This window comes from Coregonus lavaretus, assembly GCF_964263955.1.
Source record: "Coregonus lavaretus genome assembly, chromosome: 37".
Taxonomy (NCBI): Eukaryota; Metazoa; Chordata; class Actinopteri; order Salmoniformes; family Salmonidae; genus Coregonus; species Coregonus lavaretus.
Genome location: NC_140024.1, coordinates 26,509,889 through 26,535,170, shown reverse-complemented (window position 1 = coordinate 26,535,170; position 25,282 = coordinate 26,509,889). Strand labels below are relative to the sequence as shown.

The window sequence follows — 25,282 nt, the reverse complement described above, 5'->3', positions numbered from 1 at the left end:
ACAAGTCTTGCAATGCATTATATCTGTCGGCTTTAAGTAAAGTGTTACTAAATACTCTTATACCAATTATTTATTCTTTAATGCCTTTTTAACATCGTGGGAGTGGAGTATCCATTTCTAAATTGGTTTTTGAAAGGAGAATGTGGTACATTTGTTTTGGCAGTTAAGTTTTACAAGAAACCCCAGTTACAAGACCCTGACATGTTTGGTTTGAAGGGGCTCTCTGTGATCTGGGGTGTATTCGCTAGGAACAGAACGGAAACAAATGTGCCGAAACGGGAAGAGACCTACCTGAAATGTTCCAATAGGAAACGCTTGTTTTTGTATTCACGTTGCAAAATGCTTCGCTACGGAGTTCACTAATGAATACACCCGTTTTAGAAGAACCATTGAGGATCGAGAGCCACGTTTCTGTGAAGACTTCTCCACAGTTAATGACCAGTAATTTGACTCTGTAAAACCCACTATGATAGCAGATGTGTGAAGTTATTTTTGTAAATACATTTTGTAACGAAACACAGCTTTTGTTGATTAAAGTGTGATTTTTTTGTAAGCGAACAACCCCTAAAACCACATGGATTTTGGTAAGGGTTATGGCGAGTGGGTTTCTCTAATCACATGACATGGCCGGGAAAAAACTATGGCCCAGATTAACTAAGAGGACCACATTTTGAATTGTGTGTACTAACTAGATGGTAATTTTCCATGAAGAATAATTGTGGAACTCTTTAAGACTATTTTTGTGGTAGTGGAAGAAGTTTAAAACGTTTTACTTAAGATAAGCAGTTAAATATAGTCAAAGTTAAATGTAGTAAAATAATTGATCTGATTACTTTGATAGACTACTAGATCAACCTTATTACTTTGGATTGTAGGGCAGTTAAATCACACATTTCATCAGAAATAACTACACTTGGACTACTACACTTTTATACACTCTCCTACTAGAATATCACAGTATATGCAAACTGTAATAAAAGAGCACAGAAGACAATGAGGCATTGTTTAAGTTTTAAATAAAGAAAACATTCTTTCACAACGTATTTGGACGACAGCGGGATGTTCATGAAGTCCTCTAAGCTGGAGGGGGATCAGTGGGATGAGGGACCCACTGGCCGGAAAGGCGGAACCCCTTCCCTCTGAGGACCTCTGCCCCCAGGGGGGACACAAGTTAACTGAACACAGCATACATAGGGCCCTATAAAATCATGTAACTTTTTTGCCTGATTCCGTTTAGTTGTTTCCCGAATACCGTTTTCTCCGTTTAGTTTCCCCCCGATTTTTCAGGTTTTTGCTCTCAAAAATCACACTTTTTTAACAGATAACAACAAAATTGGATGTTCCAAGTCTACAACAATGCTTAAACCACATCAGGAGACCACTTTTGAGGTCTGTGAAAATTAGAAGACATTAAAAATGTTTGGTGTTGCCATTTAATGCAAGTGTGCACCAGCAAGAGACTGTTGTTTGGTTATTGACGTTTCTGTAGCGCTCAAGTGATTGCAGAGTTTGCTAAACAAATAGCCACTGGATTTATGCAAATAATCATATAATTCTGCCAGGTAGGCATAGGCTACTTTGTAGTTAACATTTAATTGAGAAGGTTTTTGGGAAAAGCCTTTCCATCTCTACCAGAAGAAGGTTATCATTAGCATCATCGCTAACGGCTACACAAAGTGTAGACGTACACTACCAGTCAAACATTTTCACACACTTACTCATTCAAGGGTTTTTCTTTATTTTTACATTGTAGAATAACATTGAATACATCAAAACTATGAAATAACACATATGGAATCATGTAGTAAACAAAAAAGTGTTAAACAAATCAAAATATATTTTATATTTGAGATTCTTCAAATAGCCACCCTTCGCCTTGATGACAGCTTTGCACACTCTTGGCATTCTCTCAACCAGCTTCACCTGGAATGCTTTTCCAACAGTCTTAAAGGAGTTCCCACATGCTGAGCACTTGTTGGCTGCTTTTCCTTCACTCTGCGGTCCGATTCATCCCAATCCATCTCAATTGGATTGAGGTTGGGGGATTGTGGAGGCCAGGTCATCTGATGCAGCACTCCATCACTCTCCTTCATGGTAAAATAGCCCTTACACAGCCTGGAGGTGTGTTGGGTCATTGTCCTGTTGAAAAACAATGTCCATTGCTCGTGTTTCTTGGCCCAAGCAAGTCTCTTCTTCTTATTGGTGTCCTTTAGTAGTGGTTTCTTTGCAGCAATTCGACCATGAAGGCCTAATTCACACAGTCTCCTCTGAACAGTTGATGTTGAGATGTGTCTGTGACTTGAACTCTGTGAAGCATTTATTTGGGCTGCAATTTCTGAGGCTGGTGACTCTAATGAACTTATCCTCTGCAGCAGAGGTAACTCTGGGTCTTCCATTCCTGTGGTGGTCCTCATGAGAGCCAGTTCCATCATAGCGCTTGATGGTTTTTGCGACTGCAAAATGTTCCGTATTGACTGACCTTCATGTCTTAAAGTAATGATGGACTGTTGTTTCTCTTTGCTTATTTGAGCTGTTCTTGCCATAATATGGACTTGGTCTTTTATACCAAATAGGGCTATCTTCTGAATACACTATAGTTTTGTTGTCTTCACTATTAATCTACAATGTAGAAAATAGTAAAAATAAAGAAAAACCTTGGAATGAGTAGGTGCGTCCAAACTTTTGACTGGTACTGTACATACGCACGCACACGCGCACACACACACACGGGTATTCCTGTTCCGTTTCAGAAAGTTGCAGGAAAATACGAATTACTAATGCTGACTGACTGAACCGAATAGGCTACACAACTCTCATTCAAATTAAAATGTCTAAACTACAGTTGTTGCATGTGAAAACCGAAAGAAGTTTTCACATGCAAAAAATGTAAAGTCAGAATGTGGGTCAGTGTTCCTTCTCCTTTCCCTCCTCTCACTTCGCTTGTTAGATATTGTGCACATTGATAGCTTGCTAGCAATCCTCCTCTCCTATTGATTTACTGTATCATAGTAGCAGGCTAACAGGAGGCAGCAGCAGTCTAAATGATCAGACCGAAACATGCGATGGGAAGTGATCGGGTGAAATATGAAGCGAGTGAACAGAGACAGCTTCACTCTATCCAATCAGAGTAGCAGGATCAACGTACAGCCCTCCCTTCTCTTTACAGACAGGCAACTAGCCAGTTGAGGTATTTACAGCACGGTGCTGAGAAGGAGGATGACACGCTGTTGCCTTGGCTGCCTCCTCTGGAGCAGTAGCTGCTTTCTTGTTGTTCACAATTCTTCATCATCCTTACACTATTGTTCTAAATTCAATCACCCTTTTCACCCTCTTCATTTTCCTTGCGAGTGTGAATATCCATAGCAACAGCTTAATGACGAGACATGAGAGAGCTGTTAGCTGAAGTTAGCTAGCTAATTTTCATCACTCAACTCAAAAAGCTGTAACCTTTGATTGGTAGTAGATACTTCTGTTCTGATTCCAGATTTGAATAGCAGATAAGTAGACCAAGATGTCATTACGTCTAAGTTGTTGTCTAAAGTGCTGCGAAAGTTGTCAAAATGTCTGTTGTTTGGAAAAAGTTGGTTTATGCAGTTACTAAAACAGATGTATCGTTAGATTGGTAGCAGATATTTTTGTTTCTGATTTCCGATTTGAATAGCAGAGAAGTAGAGGAAGATATCAAACGCCCAACTTTTTGTCTAACTTGTTGAGAAACTGGTCAAAGTAGTTGATTTGTGTCAAAAGTTGCATTGTTCACAGTGAATTGAATGTTGGAAGTCTGGGAGTTGACATTGTCACAACGGGACCTTTAGAAATCCCATGAAAGTGAATGAAGATGGGGGAAAAAAGGACAAAAAGCTTAATAGTTTAAAAAGTATAAAAGATATCAAAAAGTTGTATGCAAGCATTCTGCACATTTGAAAGTTTGAATGACGTTTCTAGTTTAAACAGTGTAAGAGGAGTAGCATTCCAAATAATAAGAAGTATAACAAAAACTCTTGCTTCACAAGCCCCACAAAAAATTGCTGTCAGTAACTTTCTAAATTTAACGGGTAATCTACCTATACAAAAATGCATATGAGCACAGGCCCATCTGGCCTTGTAAAATGTGGTATCGGTGGTGTTAAAGACAGCAATGTGTTGGCACATGTTTTAAACCTTATAATAAAAAAATAACTTGTTACAGCATAGTTAATGTATCGGAATAGATTGCAAATAATTCACCAGTCATTCAAATTAAATATGTTTCTTATATTTGTAGCTACTCAGTGCCACACCAATATACAATACTGTATAATCCATATTTTTACTTTCTCACAAAACTAAATATTCATGTGAATAAGACAACAGGAGACATAACAAAACAGACTAAGGGAACCTGATTTTTTTTATATTCAAAACACAGTAACACATTAACATGCTCTTATATCGGTGTAGTTTTAATTGCATAGTAACAGTAGTAGAGTTGAGCGGTTTCTGTTACTATACAAGTGGAATAAACTCCACCTCATCACTATGCAATTACAATGCAATTAATGAAGTACTATATTATAACATGTAAATACAATGTTACTAGTGTAATTCATGACAGTGTTACTACACAGGTATAAGAGCAAATGAATGTAAATTGTTACCCAAAACACATACTGTACATCAAGAGAGAGAAATGCATTGATAGATTATTTTTTAAAATATTATATTTTAAAAGCAAAACACAAATATAAATGTTATGATCTAGCTATTCTTTTGCCACATAAATACAATATGGAACAATATGTTGTTTTATACATCTTAGGTATGAGAAAAAAAGGAAAAGGCACATATTTATTTTGACAAAGAGTGACTGAACTGCTAGCAGTGTTGGGGAGTAGTTCCACTACATGTAATTCAGATAGTAATTTACCTACATTTTTGCAGTAGCTTGGTGGTAGCTTAACTACATTCAAATCTTTGTAGTGTCTTTGGTAGTTCATTATTTTTATGTAGTGGTGTAGCTATCTACTGGAACTACACACTACATTTATTCAACAACAAACATTTTTGGTAAATAACTACCCCCTATTTTTTCTCTCTCTCCCTGGACGCTGGGCTAAGCCGAAGCACTCACTCTGGCTGTCACACAGATCTCACTGGGCTAAGCCGAAGCACTCACTCTGGCTGTCACACAGATCTCACTACACTGTTAACATCTGACTCCAGTGATGTGTTCTTGCAGTCATTTTTAAAAACTTTGTAGTCTATGACATTTCAGATTTAGATATGATAGTTTTTCACGAGGTAGTTTTCAAAGTAACTATTAAAGTAAACTATATGTTTCTTAAGGGTAGCTTAATGGTTCTATTCAATCAGATCCGCTTTAGCCGACATCCGCATAGCAGTTGTTTAGGCAGTGTTGGAGGTGGAACTGCATTAGAGCTGTCAAATACACAAGCAGCTCCTGGCATTATACCTAAAGCGGACATTGCCATTGGCTGCACGGAGTCGCATTAAGAGAAATCTCATGCAGCCTTGTTTACAAGTTTGAAACACTGGAATGTGAGATGTAATCTACACCTCCATTAGGCTGATAAAAATCCTCATTATTTCATTTAGGCTACTGATTTTCAATTTGAGTGTCATTATTTCTATATAGCCTACACTTTGTCGTTCTGAACATCTAACGCGAGTGACAATGATTAAGAGCATCTATTCACCGATTTGACAGCTCCAACACAGTTACATCTCCGGCACCGTCAAACCATCAGCTATGCAGGTGTCGGCTATCGCCGGTTAACACTTGTCTGATTGAATCTAGGCCTAAGTGTAGCTTAACCTCTTCCAGGGTGAAGTAATTGATACAAGCTGTAAACTATATTTTTAGAGTAGCTTCCCCAACACTGCCTGTTAGTAACCCAGACAGATAGTTATAGTCAGTTATCTGGTTAGCAAAGGGAACAAAACAAAACACAAACGCTTGGCCATTGAAGTGGATATATTCTTCTCTTTGGTATCTGAAATTTAAAGGTGGGTGATAACATCCACCTAAAGTGCTATACTTTGTGAGCTGGTCAGCTTTTGCATTGCTCTTTGAGAGGGTTTTGCTTTCTTTTCGCGGTGACTGACAGATCTACTGGGTCACTCTGAGTATAGTCTCTTCCAAGGGTTCAACTAGTGTTTGCCTCTGCCATTTTCAGTTCCCCCATTTTGGAATTCTAGTGGTTCTGTTGCTCTCTGTGTGTCTTTTGAAGGGTCAGAGGGAGCAGTTGTTGCGTGGGGTGTATGGGGTTTTAATGTCTCACACACACATGCAGCCCTGTTGTTTGTCTGATTCGCCATCAGAAGTGCCCAGTCTTGAGGAGTGTTAAGGAGTCGTGACAGTGAAAGTGTATGTGTGCATCAGTGGTGTCTGGTGTGCAGGTATATACTGTACATGTCTGTCTCTAGGCATAGCCGCCCCTCAGTTCCGCAGGTGGCCTGGGCCCTCTGTTACTACACAGATCCTCCAGGGGGCGCAACAGAGTGTCCTCTCTGGGTTTATAGGGTATAGCGTAGCTGTCCTCCTCCAACAGTATCCGGTTCAACGTCTGCTCGTAGTTAATGTGGCGGCGCACCATCAGCACGTACTGGCGCCCTTCCTCCAGAGGGGGGCAGTCACACACGTTAGGCACCCACAGGAACTCGCGGTGCTCCAGGCGGAACCGATTGCGGTAGGTGTGGATGATCTGGACATCGTAGCGTGTCTCCTCGCCCCGGTACAGCTTGCTCATGACCTTGGCACGGAACACTGACAACCGATGAAAGACATTACGGTAACACTTAAAGCCAACAGGTATAATGCATTAGAACTTATAACTTACAAGCATGTATGAGCCTTTACAATGTTTTATAATAAGGCTTGTTGTGCCATGCTTGTTTTTCCATACTGTGATTTTGTGACTTCAAATGGCTGGTTTTCAGTTTTACAGAATTACATTTTTTTTTTACAATTAAGGTGAGATTTGTCAATTTACACCACTAACACCTAATGTTATAAACCCAAACCAGCTGCAAATTGGGTCATGTGAATCGAAAGGTATTGTGTTCATAAAGCACACAAGGGTGTTCGAACCTCTAACTCCAGGTATTCAAGAAGTTCAGACTTACCGAAATCTTTCTGGCAGTACTGCCTCTGGCGCTCCCCTCGACCCCGAGCCCGCCTACATTTCCCACAATGCCCTAAGGGAGTAGAAAGAGCAGCGAGTTGATTTCAGCACAGATTGTGTAATAACCTGATTTAAAAAAACTATGTTTAGGATGGCACAGATGAGTTTCTGAGAGTGAGTAGGGGAATTGAAGATAGAAGAGTAGAGAGTAGGATATATTAAAGGGAAGAGTAGAGTAGAGAGTAGGATAGATTAAAGGAAGAGTAGAGTAGAGAGTAGGATAGATTAAAGGGAAGAGTAGAGTAGAGAGTAGGATAGATTAAAGGGAAGAGTAGAGTAGAGAGTAGGATAGATTAAAGGGAAGAGTAGAGTAGAGAGTAGGATAGATTAAAGGGAAGAGTAGAGTAGAGAGTAGGATAGATTAAAGGGAAGAGTAGAGTAGAGAGTAGGATAGATTAAAGGGAAGAGTAGAGTAGAGAGTAGGATAGATTAAAGGGAAGAGTAGAGTAGAGAGTAGGATAGATTAAAGGGAAGAGTAGAGTAGAGAGTAGGATAGATTAAAGGGAAGAGTAGAGTAGAGAGTAGGATAGATTAAAGGGAAGAGTAGAGTAGAGAGTAGGATAGATTAAAGGGAAGAGTAGAGTAGAGAGTAGGATAGATTAAAGGAAGAGTAGAGTAGAGAGTAGGATAGATTAAAGGGAAGAGTAGAGTAGAGAGTAGGATAGATTAAAGGGAAGAGTAGAGTAGAGAGTAGGATAGATTAAAGGGAAGAGTAGAGTAGAGAGTAGGATAGATTAAAGGGAAGAGTAGAGTAGAGAGTAGGATAGATTAAAGGGAAGAGTAGAGTAGAGAGTAGGATAGATTAAAGGAAGAGTAGAGTAGAGAGTAGGATAGATTAAAGGAAGAGTAGAGTAGAGAGTAGGATAGATTAAAGGAAGAGTAGAGTAGAGAGTAGGATAGATTAAAGGAAGAGTAGAGTAGAGAGTAGGATAGATTAAAGGGAAGAGTAGAGTAGAGAGTAGGATAGATTAAAGGGAAGAGTAGAGTAGAGAGTAGGATAGATTAAAGGAAGAGTAGAGTAGAGAGTAGGATAGATTAAAGGAAGAGTAGAGTAGAGAGTAGGATAGATTAAAGGAAGAGTAGAGTAGAGAGTAGGATAGATTAAAGGGAAGAGTAGAGTAGAGAGTAGGATAGATTAAAGGGAAGAGTAGAGTAGAGAGTAGGATAGATTAAAGGGAAGAGTAGAGTAGAGAGTAGGATAGATTAAAGGGAAGAGTAGAGTAGAGAGTAGGATAGATTAAAGGGAAGAGTAGAGTAGAGAGTAGGATAGATTAAAGGGAAGAGTAGAGTAGAGAGTAGGATAGATTAAAGGGAAGAGTAGAGTAGAGAGTAGGATAGATTAAAGGAAGAGTAGAGTAGAGAGTAGGATAGATTAAAGGGAAGAGTAGAGTAGAGAGTAGGATAGATTAAAGGGAAGAGTAGAGTAGAGAGTAGGATAGATTAAAGGAAGAGTAGAGTAGAGAGTAGGATAGATTAAAGGAAGAGTAGAGTAGAGAGTAGGATAGATTAAAGGAAGAGTAGAGTAGAGAGTAGGATAGATTAAAGGAAGAGTAGAGAGTAGGATAGATTAAAGGGAAGAGTAGAGTAGAGAGTAGGATAGATTAAAGGAAGAGTAGAGTAGAGAGTAGGATAGATTAAAGGAAGAGTAGAGTAGAGAGTAGGATAGATTAAAGGAAGAGTAGAGAGTAGGATAGATTAAAGGGAAGAGTAGAGTAGAGAGTAGGATAGATTAAAGGAAGAGTAGAGTAGAGAGTAGGATAGATTAAAGGAAGAGTAGAGTAGAGAGTAGGATAGATTAAAGGAAGAGTAGAGTAGAGAGTAGGATAGATTAAAGGAAGAGTAGAGTAGAGAGTAGGATAGATTAAAGGGAAGAGTAGAGTAGAGAGTAGGATAGATTAAAGGGAAGAGAAGAGTAGAGAGTATGATAGATTAAAGGAAGAGTAGAGTAGAGAGTATGATAGATTAAAGGGAAGAGTAGAGTAGAGAGTAGGATAGATTAAAGGGAAGAGTAGAGTAGAGAGTAGGATAGATTAAAGGGAAGAGTAGAGTAGAGAGTAGGATAGATTAAAGGGAAGAGTAGAGTAGAGAGTAGGATAGATTAAAGGGAAGAGTAGAGTAGAGAGTAGGATAGATTAAAGGGAAGAGTAGAGTAGAGAGTAGGATAGATTAAAGGGAAGAGTAGAGTAGAGAGTAGGATAGATTAAAGGGAAGAGTAGAGTAGAGAGTAGGATAGATTAAAGGGAAGAGTAGAGTAGAGAGTAGGATAGATTAAAGGGAAGAGTAGAGTAGAGAGTAGGATAGATTAAAGGGAAGAGTAGAGTAGAGAGTAGGATAGATTAAAGGGAAGAGTAGAGTAGAGAGTAGGATAGATTAAAGGGAAGAGTAGAGTAGAGAGTAGGATAGATTAAAGGGAAGAGTAGAGTAGAGAGTAGGATAGATTAAAGGGAAGAGTAGAGTAGAGAGTAGGATAGATTAAAGGGAAGAGTAGAGTAGAGAGTAGGATAGATTAAAGGAAGAGTAGAGTAGAGAGTAGGATAGATTAAAGGAAGAGTAGAGTAGAGAGTAGGATAGGTTAAAGGAAGAGTAGAGTAATGGGGGGAGGCAGAGAGGATTGTAGCATTTGAGTAAGGGTAGAGTTGGGGTTTGGGGGAGTGGGGGTGAGATAGGGGTTGATGATTAGGTGAGATGAGGTGAGGGAGAGATTGGGGTGAGGTGGAGCAAACCTCCTCGGGGGGGTTGGGGTAGTCGGTTCCCCCTGGTCTCGTCCCTCTCCAGGCGGGGAAGGACAGGTGGGCGGTGGGGCTGGGGCTGGTGAGGGGGTTGGCGAGCTGGATGGCGAGTGGACTTGACGGGCCAGCCACCTGGAGGAGCTGAGGGACAGTGCGGGAAAAGGTAAGTTACATTACTGAGTATCAACATGCCTTTGGACAAAGTTGGGGCCAGGAGTTTTTCATGACCTGACCAAGAAAATGACCTGGGTCCAAGAACGTAACTTTAAGGGATGGTTCAGCGATTTTACATATTTATTAGATATTTGTTTTCTTACCTTAGAAGCAGTCTATGGACAAGGAGTGACTGAAATCCACATTTGGGTTTTGTTAAACTAGCCACTGCCAACAAAATGTTACATTTTTAACCAAAGCACCATGTAAATCAATCTCCCCAGTTAAGCATGTTTAAAATTTCATGCCCAAATAATTTTGAGATGAGGAAAGAAATATCTAAATATGTACAATTTCTGAACTATCCCTTTAAGTTTTGCATTAATCACCCATTAATGTGAGATTTGAGATTTGTGCAAACGATGGAGAAGCACATGTGTATCTTGAATCAGGATTCGGCCAAAGGATCTTTCCAAGACATTCTTTAGGCAGAATCACTAAAGACTGACTTTCTGTCCAGCATCAAATCACTAGGATACGACATGAGCAAACATTGTCTTAGATCATTGATTTCTGCTCCAAAACGCTAATGCTAAAAAGCAAATCGCTTTTGTTCATCTTGACTCCCCCAAAGGCTTTCAATGCTCCCAGTGACCCACAAGGTAAACAAGACCATGTTTCTGGACCAAACCCAGTCTTTAGCCACGACCCAAGAGGAACTGACTGCGTGACCCTTTAGTGGATCTAAACCCACCAGTTGGGTCTCAACCCGTCAGTTAGAAAACACTATGCTAGGGACTAGGCTACTTCTCAACCCGCCAGTTAGAAAACATTATGCTAGGGACTAGGCTACTTCTCAACCCGCCAGTTGGGAAACACTATGCTAGGGGCTAGACTACTTCTCAACCCGCCAGTTGGGAAACACTATGCTAGGGGCTAGGCTACTTCTCAACCCGCCAGTTGGAAAACACTATGCTAGGGGCTAGGCTACTTCTCAACCCGCCAGTTGGGAAACACTATGCTAGGGGCTAGACTACTTCTCAACCCGCCAGTTGGGAAACACTATGCTAGGGGCTAGGCTACTTCTCAACCCGCCAGTTGGAAAACACTATGCTAGGGGCTAGGCTACTTCTCAACCCGTCAGTTAGAAAACACTATGCTAGGGGCTAGGCTACTTCTCAACCCGCCAGTTAGAAAACACTATGCTAGGGGCTAGGCTACTTCTCAACCCGCCAGTTAGAAAACACTATGCTAGGGGCTAGGCTACTTCTCAACCCGCCAGTTAGAAAACACTATGCTAGGGACTAGGCTACTTCTCAACCCGTCAGTTAGAAAACACTATGCTAGGGGCTAGGCTACTTCTCAACCCGCCAGTTAGAAAACACTATGCTAGGGGCTAGGCTACTTCTCAACCCGCCAGTTAGAAAACACTATGCTAGGGGCTAGGCTACTTCTCAACCCGCCAGTTGGGAAACACTATGCTAGGGGCTAGGCTACTTCTCAACCCGCCAGTTGGGAAACACTATGCTAGGGGCTAGGCTACTTCTCAACCCGTCAGTTAGAAAACACTATGCTAGGGGCTAGGCTACTCCCATTATGTCCTGCACCAAATCACTTGAGTAATTACTAAATGATCAAACCTGTTTTACTAAATTCTAAAGAATGCTAAAGTCTTAGATCATTGCTTTGTTGAGCACTACACAGAAATCAGTCAAAACTATGGTACTGTACCAAGCACCACTATCTCAGCATGGAATATGCAGTGGGTTTTGGGATTAGGAGTGTTATCACTAAACACTTCTAAGATAAGAGAGGGACATTCCACTCCAGAAACTTCATTCCTTGGCTTTATCTGTTATTGTCAGCCAAGTACAGATCAAAGTATAGCAGGTCAGCACATTGTATTCAGTTTTGGATCAAAGTCCACTTTTGCAGTTATATAGGACAAATATAATGATTTCTATTGAATGTTGGTTACATTCCAACCAGGGCCAATTTAATAGTAATACAACACTGATTATAAACCTATGATTGAGTTTGCAGTTAATCATTTCCCTCAGTTATATAAACGGATGTAATAAAACATTCCGGAAGACATTTGCTGCACATTAGCAAGGCACAGTCTGAGGCATTTTGTAGGCCAGGGGTTTTCAAACTGGGGTCCCTGTAAGCCTCCCAGTCCCATGTTGCCCAGGATTATGAACATAAATGGTAGATTACATTGTATTGTATAACACCCTCTAAACTTATTCCAAGGATCCCTTGGCCAAAATGTGTTACCTCTGTTGTTGTTAATAATATTCATTTAAAAAAATGAAATGTAAAAAAACCTATTTGAATATTTTGAGATCTGGCAGTACCTCTGCAGTACCGGAGGCAGTCAGATCTGAAAATATTAAAAACGTTTTTTAAATTTAAAAACAAAAATGAATTTTACGTTGTAGAGCTTGTCGTAATGTGCGGATTTTGTTTTTATCTCTTGCAATAATGTTTAGATCCATCTATCTTCCATATCTATCTATCATGTATTGAACTTTAGTTACACAAACAGAGGATGAATGAAACCAGGGGCAGGTCTTACCCATGTAAATACGTACATCAAATTAAATTGACATTTTGGACATGAAATTTAACACATGTTAATATTAAGTACATTGACATCCATTTGGCTTTTGCTTAGAAAATGCTAGCTAGCTAAGTTAGCGGTTGGTGACAGCGGCTAGGTAAACAAACCCAAAACCTGGATTGCATTTTGTCCTTACACTTCTTACAAGGTAAGGAAACAACATGTTAATTTGGGTGAACTACCCCTTTAACAATGGTCAGCGGTCTTACCCCAGTAGGGTCTTGTGGTGACAGAGAGAGGCCTAGTAGTAGTAGTGGTGGTTGTGGTAGTAGTAGTAGTGGTGGTGGGGTGATCCCAGGGGATGTAGCTAGCAGTGTGGTGAGGCTGGCGTAGCTGACTCCTCCTGCCATGGTACAGGGCGTAGCTGTCTGGAGGGAGCCAATACTCGTATTCTATCCCCGGGTTCCTGTCTGTTGCCAACACCTGCAGACACATAACCACACAGTGTACAACGGATATATATTTTTAATATATTTTGAAATATATTGTTTTATAATACCTGGTATATTTAAGCAATAAGGCCAAATGGGTGTGGTATATGGCCAATATACCACGGGTAAGGGCTGTTCTTATGCACGACGCAACACAGAGTGCCTGGATACAGCCCATAGCTGTGGTATATTGGCCATATACCACAAACCCCCCAGGTGCCTTATTGCTATTATAAACTGGTTACCAGCGTAATTAGAGCAGTAAAAAAAGAAATGTTTTGTCATACCCGTGGTATACGGTCTGATATACCACGGCTGTCAGCCAATCAGTATCAGGGCTCGAACCACCCAGTTTATAATTGTCAATTTACCAACAATATACTGACAAAAATATAACATATGGATGACAATACATTTTGAAAATATACGTCAGTTACATATAGGAGAGAAGACTGAATGGTTCTGCTAAATTGGGGTTGAACAAGTATACTAACAAAGCTATCATTGCGTACCTTAATTTGTGAGGTTAGTTTGCCGTCTCTATATACGCTGAACAAAAATATACAGTAAAGGCAACATGTAAAGTGTTGGTCACATGTTTCATGAGCTGAAAAAAAAAATCCCTGACATTTTCCATACGCACAAAAAGCTTTTCTCTAAAATGTTGTGCACAAATTTGTTTACATCCCTGTTAGTGAGCATTTATCCTTTGCCAAGATAATCCATCAACCTGACAGGTGTGGCATATCAAGAAGATGATTAAAGCATGATCATTACACAGGTTCACCTTGTGCTGGGAACAATAAAAGGCCACTCTAAAATGTGCAGTTTTGTCACACAACACAATGCCACAGATGTCTGAAGTTTTGAGGGAGCGTGCAATTGGCATGTTGACTGCACAAATGCCCACCAGAGCTGTTGCCAGATAATTTAATGTTTATTTCTCTACCATAAGCCACATCCAACGTCGTTTTAGAGAATTTGGCAGTACGTCCAACCGGCCTCACAATCGCAGACCACGTGTATGGCGTCGTTTGGGTGAGCGGTTGGCTGATGTCAACATTGTGAACTGACTGCTCCATGGTGGCGGTGGGGTTATGGTATGGACAGGCATAAGCTACAGAACACAATAGCATTTTATCGATGGCAATTTTAATGCATAAAAATACCGTAACGAGATCCTGAGGCCCATTGTGAGGCCCATTTGTTTTAAAAGGTATCTGTGACCAACAGATGCATATCTGTATTCCCAGTCATGTGAAATCCATAGATTAGGGCCTAATGAATTTATTTCAATTGACTGATTTCCTCATATGAACTGTAACTCAGTAAAATCAATGAAATTGTTGCATGTTGCGTTTATATTTTTGTTCAGTATAGTTATTGCATTGCAGCTCCTATCCCCTATAACTTTGACCAGACTGACCATGACGTGTAGGTCCTCCATAGTGGGTCCAGGGACCTCAAAGCTTTCCCAGGTGTCCGCAGAGCGCTTGTACAGGAGCTTGGTTCCCGCTACGCTGTACTCCCCAGGAACACTGATCTTCCAGTTTCCATTAATGACAAACTGGGAACGCCCGTTCTGGAGCGCTGGAGGGGGAAGAGAAGGAATTGATTGAATGAAGGTAGATGGGAATGTTTCTGATTTTCAATGCTGATTGGTGAAGTGAGACTGAAATTGGCTTTGTGACGATAATATGTATACAGTGTTTGATTGAATTATGCTAGGGTTGGGGTCATTTCCTTTTCAGTCAATTCAGGAAGTAAACAGAAATCGCAATTGAGGAAAATGTGTTTACTTCCTTAATTACATTTAACATTTTAGTCATTTAGCAGACGCTTTTATCCAAAGTGACTTACAGTAGTGTGCATACATTTTCATTTTCACAACCCTGGCGTTGCAAGTGCCATGCTCTACCAACTGAGCACATGGGACCACGGGACCACTTTACTAAATTGAAATGGAATAAACCCCAACCCTGCATTTTACATAAAGATTTCTTAATTCAGCAAAGTAATAAACATAGTTGCCTTGCCAAACAGAGTACCATTACTACATAATTGCCTTGTTTGGCCTAACAGTGACAAGTTGCAGGAACAGACAACAAATAGGGAAACCATCTCTTGGAAGTTTATTTTTTTGGTGGAAATCTTCCAACCAAATCAGAACTAACCAAGTACTTCCACCTGCTCGCCAGAAGGCCAGATCCCCAGTTCCTCCCACCCTCTTCCCGCACCCAGTTTTCCCACCCTGCCCCATGGCCAAATTAAACCTTTACGAGTGTTTCATTTCAGGATCCCTGCATTTTCCATTTCAGGAGTCACGTTATTTCGGTCTTGTAAATGTGGGTGAGAATAGATGGATAGCCTTGGGTGTTGTGTTGACTGGAGAGCCCACCCAGAGTGCAACTGGGTATCAACCAGAGAGCTGTATCGGTCTCTGGTGCCAGGAAGTGGCAGTAAGCTAACAGGAATAAGAGGGGAGCAGTATTATGACCAGATATTTAATGTGTCAGGGTAGCGGTGGAGTTCTATAGCCATGGGTGGGTGGGTTGAAACTCATAGCAGACATACAGAACATGATAAAAAGGATAATCTCTCAAAGCAAATTATCGGTCACAACCAGCTGTCTGTATATGTACTGTATATAGTTAGTGATACTACAGAACATTGTGTGTGTCAAGCTGAGCCATCTCTTACCCAGATAGTTCCTGCTGTTATCAGTGACGCGGATGTGAGTAGCTCCAGCTGGGATCATGGTCACTTCATTGTACCCAAACGGACCCGCTATAGCCAACAGAGTACAGAGACATTCATTAAGACAGATATTACACCAGTGGGAGACAAGCATAAACCATTCATTTAGAGTCTGGGTAATAAACAACATATGTGGTGCAGCATGTGATATATGCAATATATACAGTGGGGAAAAAAAGTATTTAGTCAGCCACCAATTGTGCAAGTTCTCCCACTTAAAAAGATGAGAGAGGCCTGTAATTTTCATCCTAGGTACACGTCAACTATGACAGACACATTGAGAAAAAAAAATCAAAAAATCCAGTTATTGACCAAATACTTATTTTTCTGGATTTTTTTTTCTCTTTTTGTCTGTCATAGTTGACGTGTACCTATGATGAAAATTAAAGGCCTCTCTCATCTTTTGAAGTGGGAGAACATGCACAATTGGTGGCTGACTAAATACTTTTTTTCCCCACTGTATGTGAATATATACTATATATGCTTATACAGTGGGGAAAAAAAGTATTTAGTCAGCCACTATTTGTGCAAGTTCTCCCACTTAAAAAGATGAGAGAGGCCTGTAATTTTCATCATAGGTACACGTCAACTATGAAAGACAAATTGAGAAAAAAAAATCCAGAAAATCACATTGTAGGATTTTTTATGAATTTATTTGCAAATTATGGTGGAAAATAACTATTTGGTCACCTACAAACAAGCAAGATTTCTGGCTCTCACAGACCTGTAACTTCTTCTTTAAGAGGCTCCTCTGTCCTCCACTCATTACCTGTATTAATGGCATCTGTTTGAACTTGTTATCAGTATAAAAGACACCTGTCCACAACCTCAAACAGTCACACTCCAAACTCCACTATGGCCAAGACCAAAGAGCTGTCAAAGGACACCAGAAACAAAATTGTAGACCTGCACCAGGCTGGGAAGACTGAATCTGCAATAGGTAAGCAGCTTGGTTTGAAGAAATCAACTGTGGGAGCAATTATTAGGAAATGGAAGACATACAAGACCACTGATAATCTCCCTCGATCTGGGGCTCCACGCAAGATCTCACCCCGTAGGGTCAAAATGATCACAAGAACGGTGAGCAAAAATCCCAGAACCACACGGGGGGACCTAGTGAATGACCTGCAGAGAGCTGGGACCAAAGTAACAAAGCCTACCATCAGTAACACACTACGCCGCCAGGGACTCACATCCTGCAGTGAAAGACGTGTCCGCCTGCTTAAGCCAGTACATGTCCAGGCCTGTCTGAAGTTTGCTAGAGTGCATTTGGATGATCCAGAAGAGGATTGGGAGAATGTCATATGGTCAGATGAAACCAAAATATAACTTTTTGGTAAAAACTCAACTCTGTGTTTGGAGGACAAAGAATGCTGAGTTGCATCCAAAGAACACCATACCTACTGTGAAGTATGGGGGTGGAAACATCATGCTTTGGGGCTGTTTTTCTGCAAAGGGACCAGGACGACTGATCCGTGTAAAGGAACGAATGAATGGGGCCATGTATCGTGAGATTTTGAGTGAAAACCTCCTTCCATCAGCAAGGGCATTGAAGATGAAACGTGGCTGGGTCTTTCAGCATGACAATGATCCCAAACACACCGCCCGGGCAATGAAGGAGTGGCTTCGTAAGAAGCATTTCAAGGTCCTGGAGTGGCCTAGCCAGTCTCCTGATCTCAACCCCATAGAAAATCTTTGGAGGGAGTTGAAAGTCTGTGTTGCCCAGCGACAGCCCCAAAACATCACTGCTCTAGAGGAGATCTGCATGGAGGAATGGGCCAAAATACCAGCAACAGTGTGTGAAAACCTTGTGAAGACTTACAGAAAACGTTTGACCTGTGTCATTGCCAACAAAGGGTATATAACAAAGTATTGAGAAACTTTTGTTATTGACCAAATACTTATTTTCCACCATAATTTGCAAATAAATTCATTAAAAATCCTACAATGTGATTTTCTGGATTTTTTTTCCTCATTTTGTCTGTCATAGTTGACGTGTACCTATGATGAAAATTGCAGGCCTCTCTCATCTTTTTAAGTGGGAGAACTTGCACAATTGGTGGCTGACTAAATACTTTTTTTCCCCACTGTATGTGTAACACTTCTAAAACTTTATTAAAGTAAATACATATGGATTTCTTTCCTGAATAATATATTCTCATAGCAAATAGTTAATACATACATATCCATTTACTAATATTAATGATAACGACTAAATTAGGATTATATAATGATTTACAGACAGTTTACTAATGGTTAACATTTAAAACCAAAGAGGGATATTTCACCATCGAGCCAAAAGCATGAACCATTCATTTAGAGAGTGATATTTCACTAGTGGGCCAAAAGCAGGCAACATCTCTATGGTCCCCCTGCTGCTGGTGGGTGAAAGGCAAGCAGCAACCCTATTCATCCTGTTTTTTTCTATGGGACTGAGATCCCGTTGCTCTTGTTTTGACAATTGTAGGTATCTGAGATTAAAAGCTATGCGCAGAGTTAATGTGCTATTTTAAAGTTGTCCATTTTCTTATTATTTTGTGTTTGAAGAAAGCGTAAAGCTAATATTGGTGATTTACCGCCACCATACTGGAGTCCTGAACCAAATATTGTGTGCAATTCATATATTCTGGCCACTAGATGGCGGTGATATAGCTTACAGGGGCAATCAGCGGTTGCTACATCAATTTTTGGATTTATAAATTAATGATATGTACCCATTGATTCTTGAAGAATATAACTTATAAATGCCTCATGAACTTACTTCAACTGCTGTACCCCATCGGAACCCAAAATATAAGCTTGTTTTACTCCAACAAAGAAAATGTAAACAAACACTATTTGGCCTCACAACATGGTTAAAGCTATAATGTTGATATCATGGATGGTCAGTCCTTGCATTCGTAGCTTTGTCTATGAATTTGAGAGTGGTTACATTTCTCCAGCCCCATCCCTCAGCTTTTTACCGAAACCAGGGGCAGGGAGAATGCTTTGTTATTGTTTCTACTGCTGATTGCCACTTTAAAGCCATTTACTAACCATATGCAACCCAATTTGAAGACAATGCTATAATCATTGACTAGTTTAAAATGGTGCAAGCACTCAATGGCAATGTCCATGCTAAAACAGGTTATGTCCATCTAGAGCCCTCTATCCATCTCTATGGTTCAGCAATAGACTTAGTTATGAACCTGAGTTTGAGTTTTTTTTATGAATCTCGTGTGTTAGTGCTGGGCTAGAACAAAGGCCTGCAGACAGCGGAGGGGCCTACCCTTACTAAGTTCAGCTGTGTTCAGGACTTCCTCGTTCAAACAAACATCTAGCAACATCTAAAAACCAAAACCATGTTTTCTCTGCAAGCTAACATTATTGTGTGGCTATACTTGTTGTTTTCGAGTTAGTAGGTACTGTTAAAAATGCCACGAAATAGCTTTTCATTCAAATTCCAGTGGTTGCATGGCCAAATGCAAAGCAAATGTAGGAAAAATCCAACTTGTGCAAACCTGCATCAAAGCAACACAGCCTAGTGTTGTGTGAAGAGCTGGAGTCAGTCAGCTGTTCTACAACACAACATTCTAAAACGGTCTAGTTTTGGCTCTCCTTATGGTCGGCTGTTAGATCTGTACAGGGCTGTAGAGTTAGGAAACTGATCTAGATGTATTTTTGTGTTAGTGCTAGGCTGAAACAAAGACCTTCACACATTTTAGCCACAAAGGTGCCTATCCTGTAGAGTTCAGCTGTAGGGTTTGTGTTATCAACCTTGACTTAGGGTGAGGAGGAGTTATAAAATGTTCTGTTCCACCTCCGGTTAACGTTAGAGAGTTATTGCCTGACCGTGATGATTATTTGAATCAGGTGTTTTCGTGCTGGGCTGGAACAAATGCCTGTACACCAGACGTGCCTACCCTTAAGAAGATCTTATAGGGTTAGGGTTAGAAAAAGTAAGTCGCTCTGGATAAGAGCATCTGCTAAATGACTACAATGTAAATCTAGATATAGCCTGACCGTGATGAGTTCTCTGGGCCCTTGGCTTTTGACCCTGTGGGAAGTAATGATTGTGCCCAGCGGCATCAAATCTGTTACGCCTCATTCGGACACACAGCTGCAGGAGGAGAGAAAACCAGGCAAGCCCTCCTAGGCTACCCAGGCACCCAAACAAAGCCTTCTTTCTCTCCATGTTTTCTCCTCACTCAAGCTGAACCATTATGAAGCAGTACAGTCACTCTTCAGTTACCATGCCCACACGCGGCGCCAGCTCAAGAGAGGATTCTGTTTCAGAATGGAGAGCAGTGCCAAATCACACGGCAGAGGTGTTGGCTGCTCTGTGTGTGTGTGTCTGTGTGCGGAGGATGTATTCTTGTGTCTGTATGTTTGTGTCTGCCTTTGATAGAGACAGAGTGCACGTGTGTGTGTGTGTGTGCGTGCGTGCGTGTTTCACTGCTGCTTGAACACTCGGTCACTGTCCTGCAGGAACCACTTAGGTTGAGAATTCCATGGCGGAGGGCCAGAATATAGAGTTTGGTGGCCTCTGCTTTGACCCTCAGAACACACACACAGTGCATTTATGGCCCTAGCGTAAAATATTATGTTAACGCTCTGTTTGAACATTCTATTTCCATTGAGTGAAGCAAGTACCATTAATTAGCGTTCCCTTATCGAAACTTAATGAATCCAGCTTTGACTAAACATATACACTGAGTGTACAAAACATTAGAAACACCTGCTCCTTCCATGACTTAGACTGACCAGGTGAATTCTATGATCCCTTATTGATGTCACTTGTTAAATCCACTTCAAATCAGTGTAGATGAAGGGGAGGAGACAGGTTAAAGAAGGATTTTTAAGCCTTGAGACAATTGAGACATGGATTGTCTATGAGTGCCATTCATGGGCAAGACAAAAAGATTGAAGTGCCTTTGAAAAGGGAATGGTACTAGGTGTACCGGTTTGAGTGTGTCAAGAACTGCACCGCTGCTGGGTTTTTCACGCTCAACAGTTTCCCGTGTGAATCAATGGTCCACTACCCAAAGGACATACAGCCAACTTCACACAACTGTGGGAAGCATTGAAGTCAATATGGGCCAGCATCCCTGTGGAACCTTTTGACACCTTGTAGAGTCCATGCCCCGACAAATTGAGGCTGTTCTGAGGGCAAAGGGGGTGCAACTAAAAATGAGGAAGTTCCTAATGTTTTGTACATTCAGTGTATGTCAGCCCATTTCGTTTACTCTGTCTATGCTTCAGAGGTTGTGTTTGTGTGTGTGTGGTGTGTGTGTGTGTGTTTGTGTGTGTGTGTGGTGTTTGTGTGTGTGTGTATGTGTATGTGTATGTGTGCGTGCATGCATGTGTGTCTATACCTGCTCCCTGTGCATTCTGGTACACACTCCTGTGGTGTAGACAGGTTGAGTTCTGTCCTCCACACACCATACAGGCATCCTCCTGCTGGTCCGAGCCCAGGATCAGGTCACAGCCCGGTGTCTGCACAACACAAGTTCAGGCAAAGTACAGACAACGTTGAGACAATATACAGACAACGTTCAGACAACATACAGACAACGTTCAGACAACATACAGACAACGTTCAGACAACCTACAGACAACACAGAGACAATGAACATAAAACCAGACACACATCAGACAAAGCAACAAAAATAATCTAGGTTGAAAACCAAATACAGCACCCAAAGATAACACCTGAAAAACACAGCGCCACTAACTGGTGATAGACTTGTTAAAGGTAGACTCAGCAAAATTCCACAAGCAGCACCGCAGATACTGAGATGAGCAAGATGCAAGACTCTCTAAGGGTTATATGTGGTTAGGCAGCAGTGGTCTCACACGATGACCAGCTAACTCTAACCATTCTATAGAGAGGCCAGTGCTGTCCGGATGCTCGGAAAGGCACCAGTGGCCCCAATGCACCTTCTACGGCAGAGAATTCAGACACAGATACGCACTCACTCACGCATGCGTGCACACACACACACATATATATGCAGTCACTCACACAACACACAAACCCATGTGAAAGTGCATGTACACACCATTTACTTGGATATACCACAGAGGCACAAAGAGGGACTGGTGACAAGGGAAGCTGTGGAGTGATGGAGGAGAGAAGAGGAGGGGAAATGAGGGGAGAGGAGGGAAGGAGAGACGAGGAGAGGGGAGGGGAGGGGAGGAGAGACGAGGAGAGGGGAGGGGAGGAGAGGGGAGGAGAGATGAGGAGAGGGGAGGGAAGGAGAGATGAGGAGAGGGGCGAGGAGGAGAGGGAAGGAGAGGGGAGGGGAGGAGAGATGAGGAGGGGGAGGAGAGGGGAGGAGAGTCAAGGAGAGGGGAGGGGAGGAGAGACGAGGAGAGGGGACGGGAGATGAGGAGAGGGGAGGGGAGGAGAGATGAGGAGCGGAGAGGAGAGGAGAGGAGAGGAGAGGAGAGGAGAGGAGAGGAGAGGAGAGGAGAGGAGAGGAGAGGAGAGGAGAGGAGAGGAGAGGAGAGGAGAGGAGAGGAGAGGAGAGGAGAGGAGAGGAGAGGAGAGGAGAGGAGAGGAGAGGAGAGGAGAGGAGAGGAGGGGAGGGGAGGGGAGGGGAAGAGAAATGAGGAGAGGAGAAACGAGAAGGGAGGAGAGACGAGGAGAGGGGTGGGGAGGAGAGGAGAGATGAGGAGAGGGGAGGGGAGGAGAGATGAGGAGAGGGGAGGGGAGGAGAGACATGGAGAGGAGAGAAGAGGAGAGACATGGAGAGGAGAGAAGTGGAGAGCAGTGACGAGCAGAGACGTAGAGAGCAGAGACGAGGAGAGGAGAGGAAAGGAGAGGAGACGACAGAAGAGGAGAGACGTGGAGCGGAGAGACGTGGAGAGCCGAGGAGAGACGTGGAGAGCAGAGACAAGGAGAGGAGAGACCAGGGAACGGAGAGGAGAGATATGGAGAGAAAATGAAAGGAGAAACATGAACCCTACAAAGCACTGGAGCCTGGTGAAAAGCACCATATAAATAGAAATCATTATTATAATTATTATATTAAAAACTCAGAGCAGAGAGAGAGAAGATTCAAGTGGGACTTTGTGTATGTGTGTGTGTGTATATGTGCGTGTAAAGGGGTCATTTGCTTGCTACACCCCAGAGATGGACAGATTACAGTCTGCACCTTCCTTCTGCAGTGCAGAGAAAACCAATCAAGTGGGAGGTTCTGGAGTAGAGACCAGCAATCTAGGAAACATATAATTATCTACCCCACACACACACACACACACACACACACACACACACACACACACACACACACACACACACACACACACACAGTGAATCTGTGTACACAACAGGGTATGAATCAACGCAACAAGCTACCTGAGTGCATGAGGGGCCCTTTACTGTACACACACACAATATTTAGTCCAGGCAGCTTTGTGTAGTGTTGGTCTGAACTCAATCTGTGTCACGCTGCCTTCCAGCCCAGCTGGACTCTGCATCTACTTCCTGTCCTAGGCCACGCCCCCCCCCGTGACCTCAGACAGCTTAGGGCCACCGCTGACCTCACGCCCCATAAATCCACTCATACACTTCAACAAAGACAGACAAGCACACATGCAGACATAAAGACCAGCATGGTAATGTTCACACTCACACACAGAGACAGACACACACACACAGAGACAGACACACACATGTTTGGATTTGGTACTAATGACCAAAGCCTCAACCTCAGGGTAGAGAATTGAATTTCCAATCATCTCCATCTGCTAGTGTGTGTGAGAGATGGGAGAACCCTATTACTGAGGTGTGTGAGTGTGTGTGTGTGTCCCTGAAAGGGCCCCTCATGCAACCCCTTGTTGCATTGTTCCATTTGCACAGAGCCACAACATGTCTGTGTGTGTGTCTTTATCTGCTGCTTGAACACTCGGTCACTGTCCTGCAGGAACCACTTAGGTTGAGAATTCCATGGAGGAGGGCCAGAACATTGTGTTTGGTGGCCTCTGCTTTGACCCTCAGAACACACACACACACACACAGTGCATTTATGAGCGTAATGTTCTGTTAATGCTCTGTTTGAACATTCTGTTTCTTTGTAGTGCAGCAATACCATTCATGTTTAGTGTCCCCTTATCGAAACGTAATGAATCCAGCTTTGATTAAACATCAATTAGTTATAAAAGAAAGCCACAAGGAATGTCAGCCCTTGACATTTATTTTGCTCTGTCTATCCTTTAGAGGCTGTGTTTGTGTGTGTTCGTGCGTGCAGGCGTGTGTGTGCTCTGACAAGTCCACTGACAAGTGCACTCTGGTCCTAATGCACAGGATGAGTGCACTACTGCTGAGAGAACCAGAGGAAATGGCCAACACAGTCCTAATACTGTCCAGACAGAGAGAGAGACAGAGAGAGAGACAGAGAGAGAGACAGAGAGAGAGAGACAGAGACAGAGAGAGACAGACGGAGAGAGAGAGAGACAGAGAGAGAGAGAGACAGAGAGAGAGAGACAGAAAGGGCAAGAGTGAGAGAAAGAATGTGTGCCTTCGATTCCCATACTGCCTGACACACACACATCGTGAAACCACCTCTCTGCATAGTGGGGGGACACACACAAAATTGTCACTCACCAAGCATTTTCCGTTGACACACACAGCTCCAGGCTCTTTACTGCAGGCAGTGCCGTCCAGGACGCGACCAAAGTTGTAGTAGAAGTTGTGACCCAGGGCCAGACAGCTCAACTCACATGGGTTAGAACCTTAGGAGAGGAGGGAAGTTAGAGTAGGTGGTATTATATAACAATCTAAACGTACACATACAGCACTAGTCAAAAGTTTGGACACACCTACTCATTCCAGGGTTTTTCTTAATTTTTTACTATTTTCTACATTGTAGAATAATTGTGAAGACATCAAAACTATGAAATAACACATATGGAATCATGTAGTAACCAAAAAAGTGTTAAACAAATCAAATTGCCAAGAGTGTGCAAAGCTGTCATCAAGGTAAAGGTTGGCTACTTTGAAGAATCTCAAATATAAAATATATTTTGATTTGTTTAACACTTTTTTTGGTTACTACATGATTCCATATGTGTTATTTTATAGTGTTGATGTCTTCACTATTAATCTACAATGTAAAAAATAGTAAAAATAAAGAAAAACCCTGGAATTAGTAGGTGTCCAAACTTTTGACTGATACTGTATATACAACCACCTCACTGACAGACATTACCTCTCAGCTACACTAAACAGTACAGTTACAGGTACTAGAAAGTTGGGTTAGTCAGGTTACTGGCTGCAGTGTCTATGAAACATTGCATTCTAGTCTATTGTCTCCTAGCCTTAGCACAGCAGTACAGGGTTTAAAAAAAACTTTACATTAGAATTGAAGGAAGGAGGTAACTTGTAGCAGGTGGGGGACAGATAGGAATGGAATGAGG

The 25,282-nt window shown here is 41.9% G+C and overlaps 1 protein-coding gene across 1 annotated transcript in view; it reads right to left on the bottom strand.

Annotated features, from left to right (window-relative positions):
• Positions 1-4,233: 4,233 nt before the first annotated feature.
• The window catches only part of adamtsl5 (ADAMTS like 5), a 56,249-nt gene continuing 35,200 nt past the window's right edge, over positions 4,234-25,282 (bottom strand). Inside the window, exons 6-13 of the mRNA XM_084154021.1 lie at positions 24,471-24,598; positions 21,235-21,355; positions 15,824-15,910; positions 14,550-14,713; positions 12,902-13,115; positions 9,908-10,054; positions 7,126-7,197; positions 4,234-6,766 (exon numbers count right to left, since the gene is read on the bottom strand). Coding sequence (XP_084010147.1) covers positions 6,423-6,766; positions 7,126-7,197; positions 9,908-10,054; positions 12,902-13,115; positions 14,550-14,713; positions 15,824-15,910; positions 21,235-21,355; positions 24,471-24,598 — 1,277 coding nt within the window. The 3' untranslated portion in view covers positions 4,234-6,422. The remainder of the gene's footprint in view (positions 6,767-7,125; positions 7,198-9,907; positions 10,055-12,901; positions 13,116-14,549; positions 14,714-15,823; positions 15,911-21,234; positions 21,356-24,470; positions 24,599-25,282) is intronic.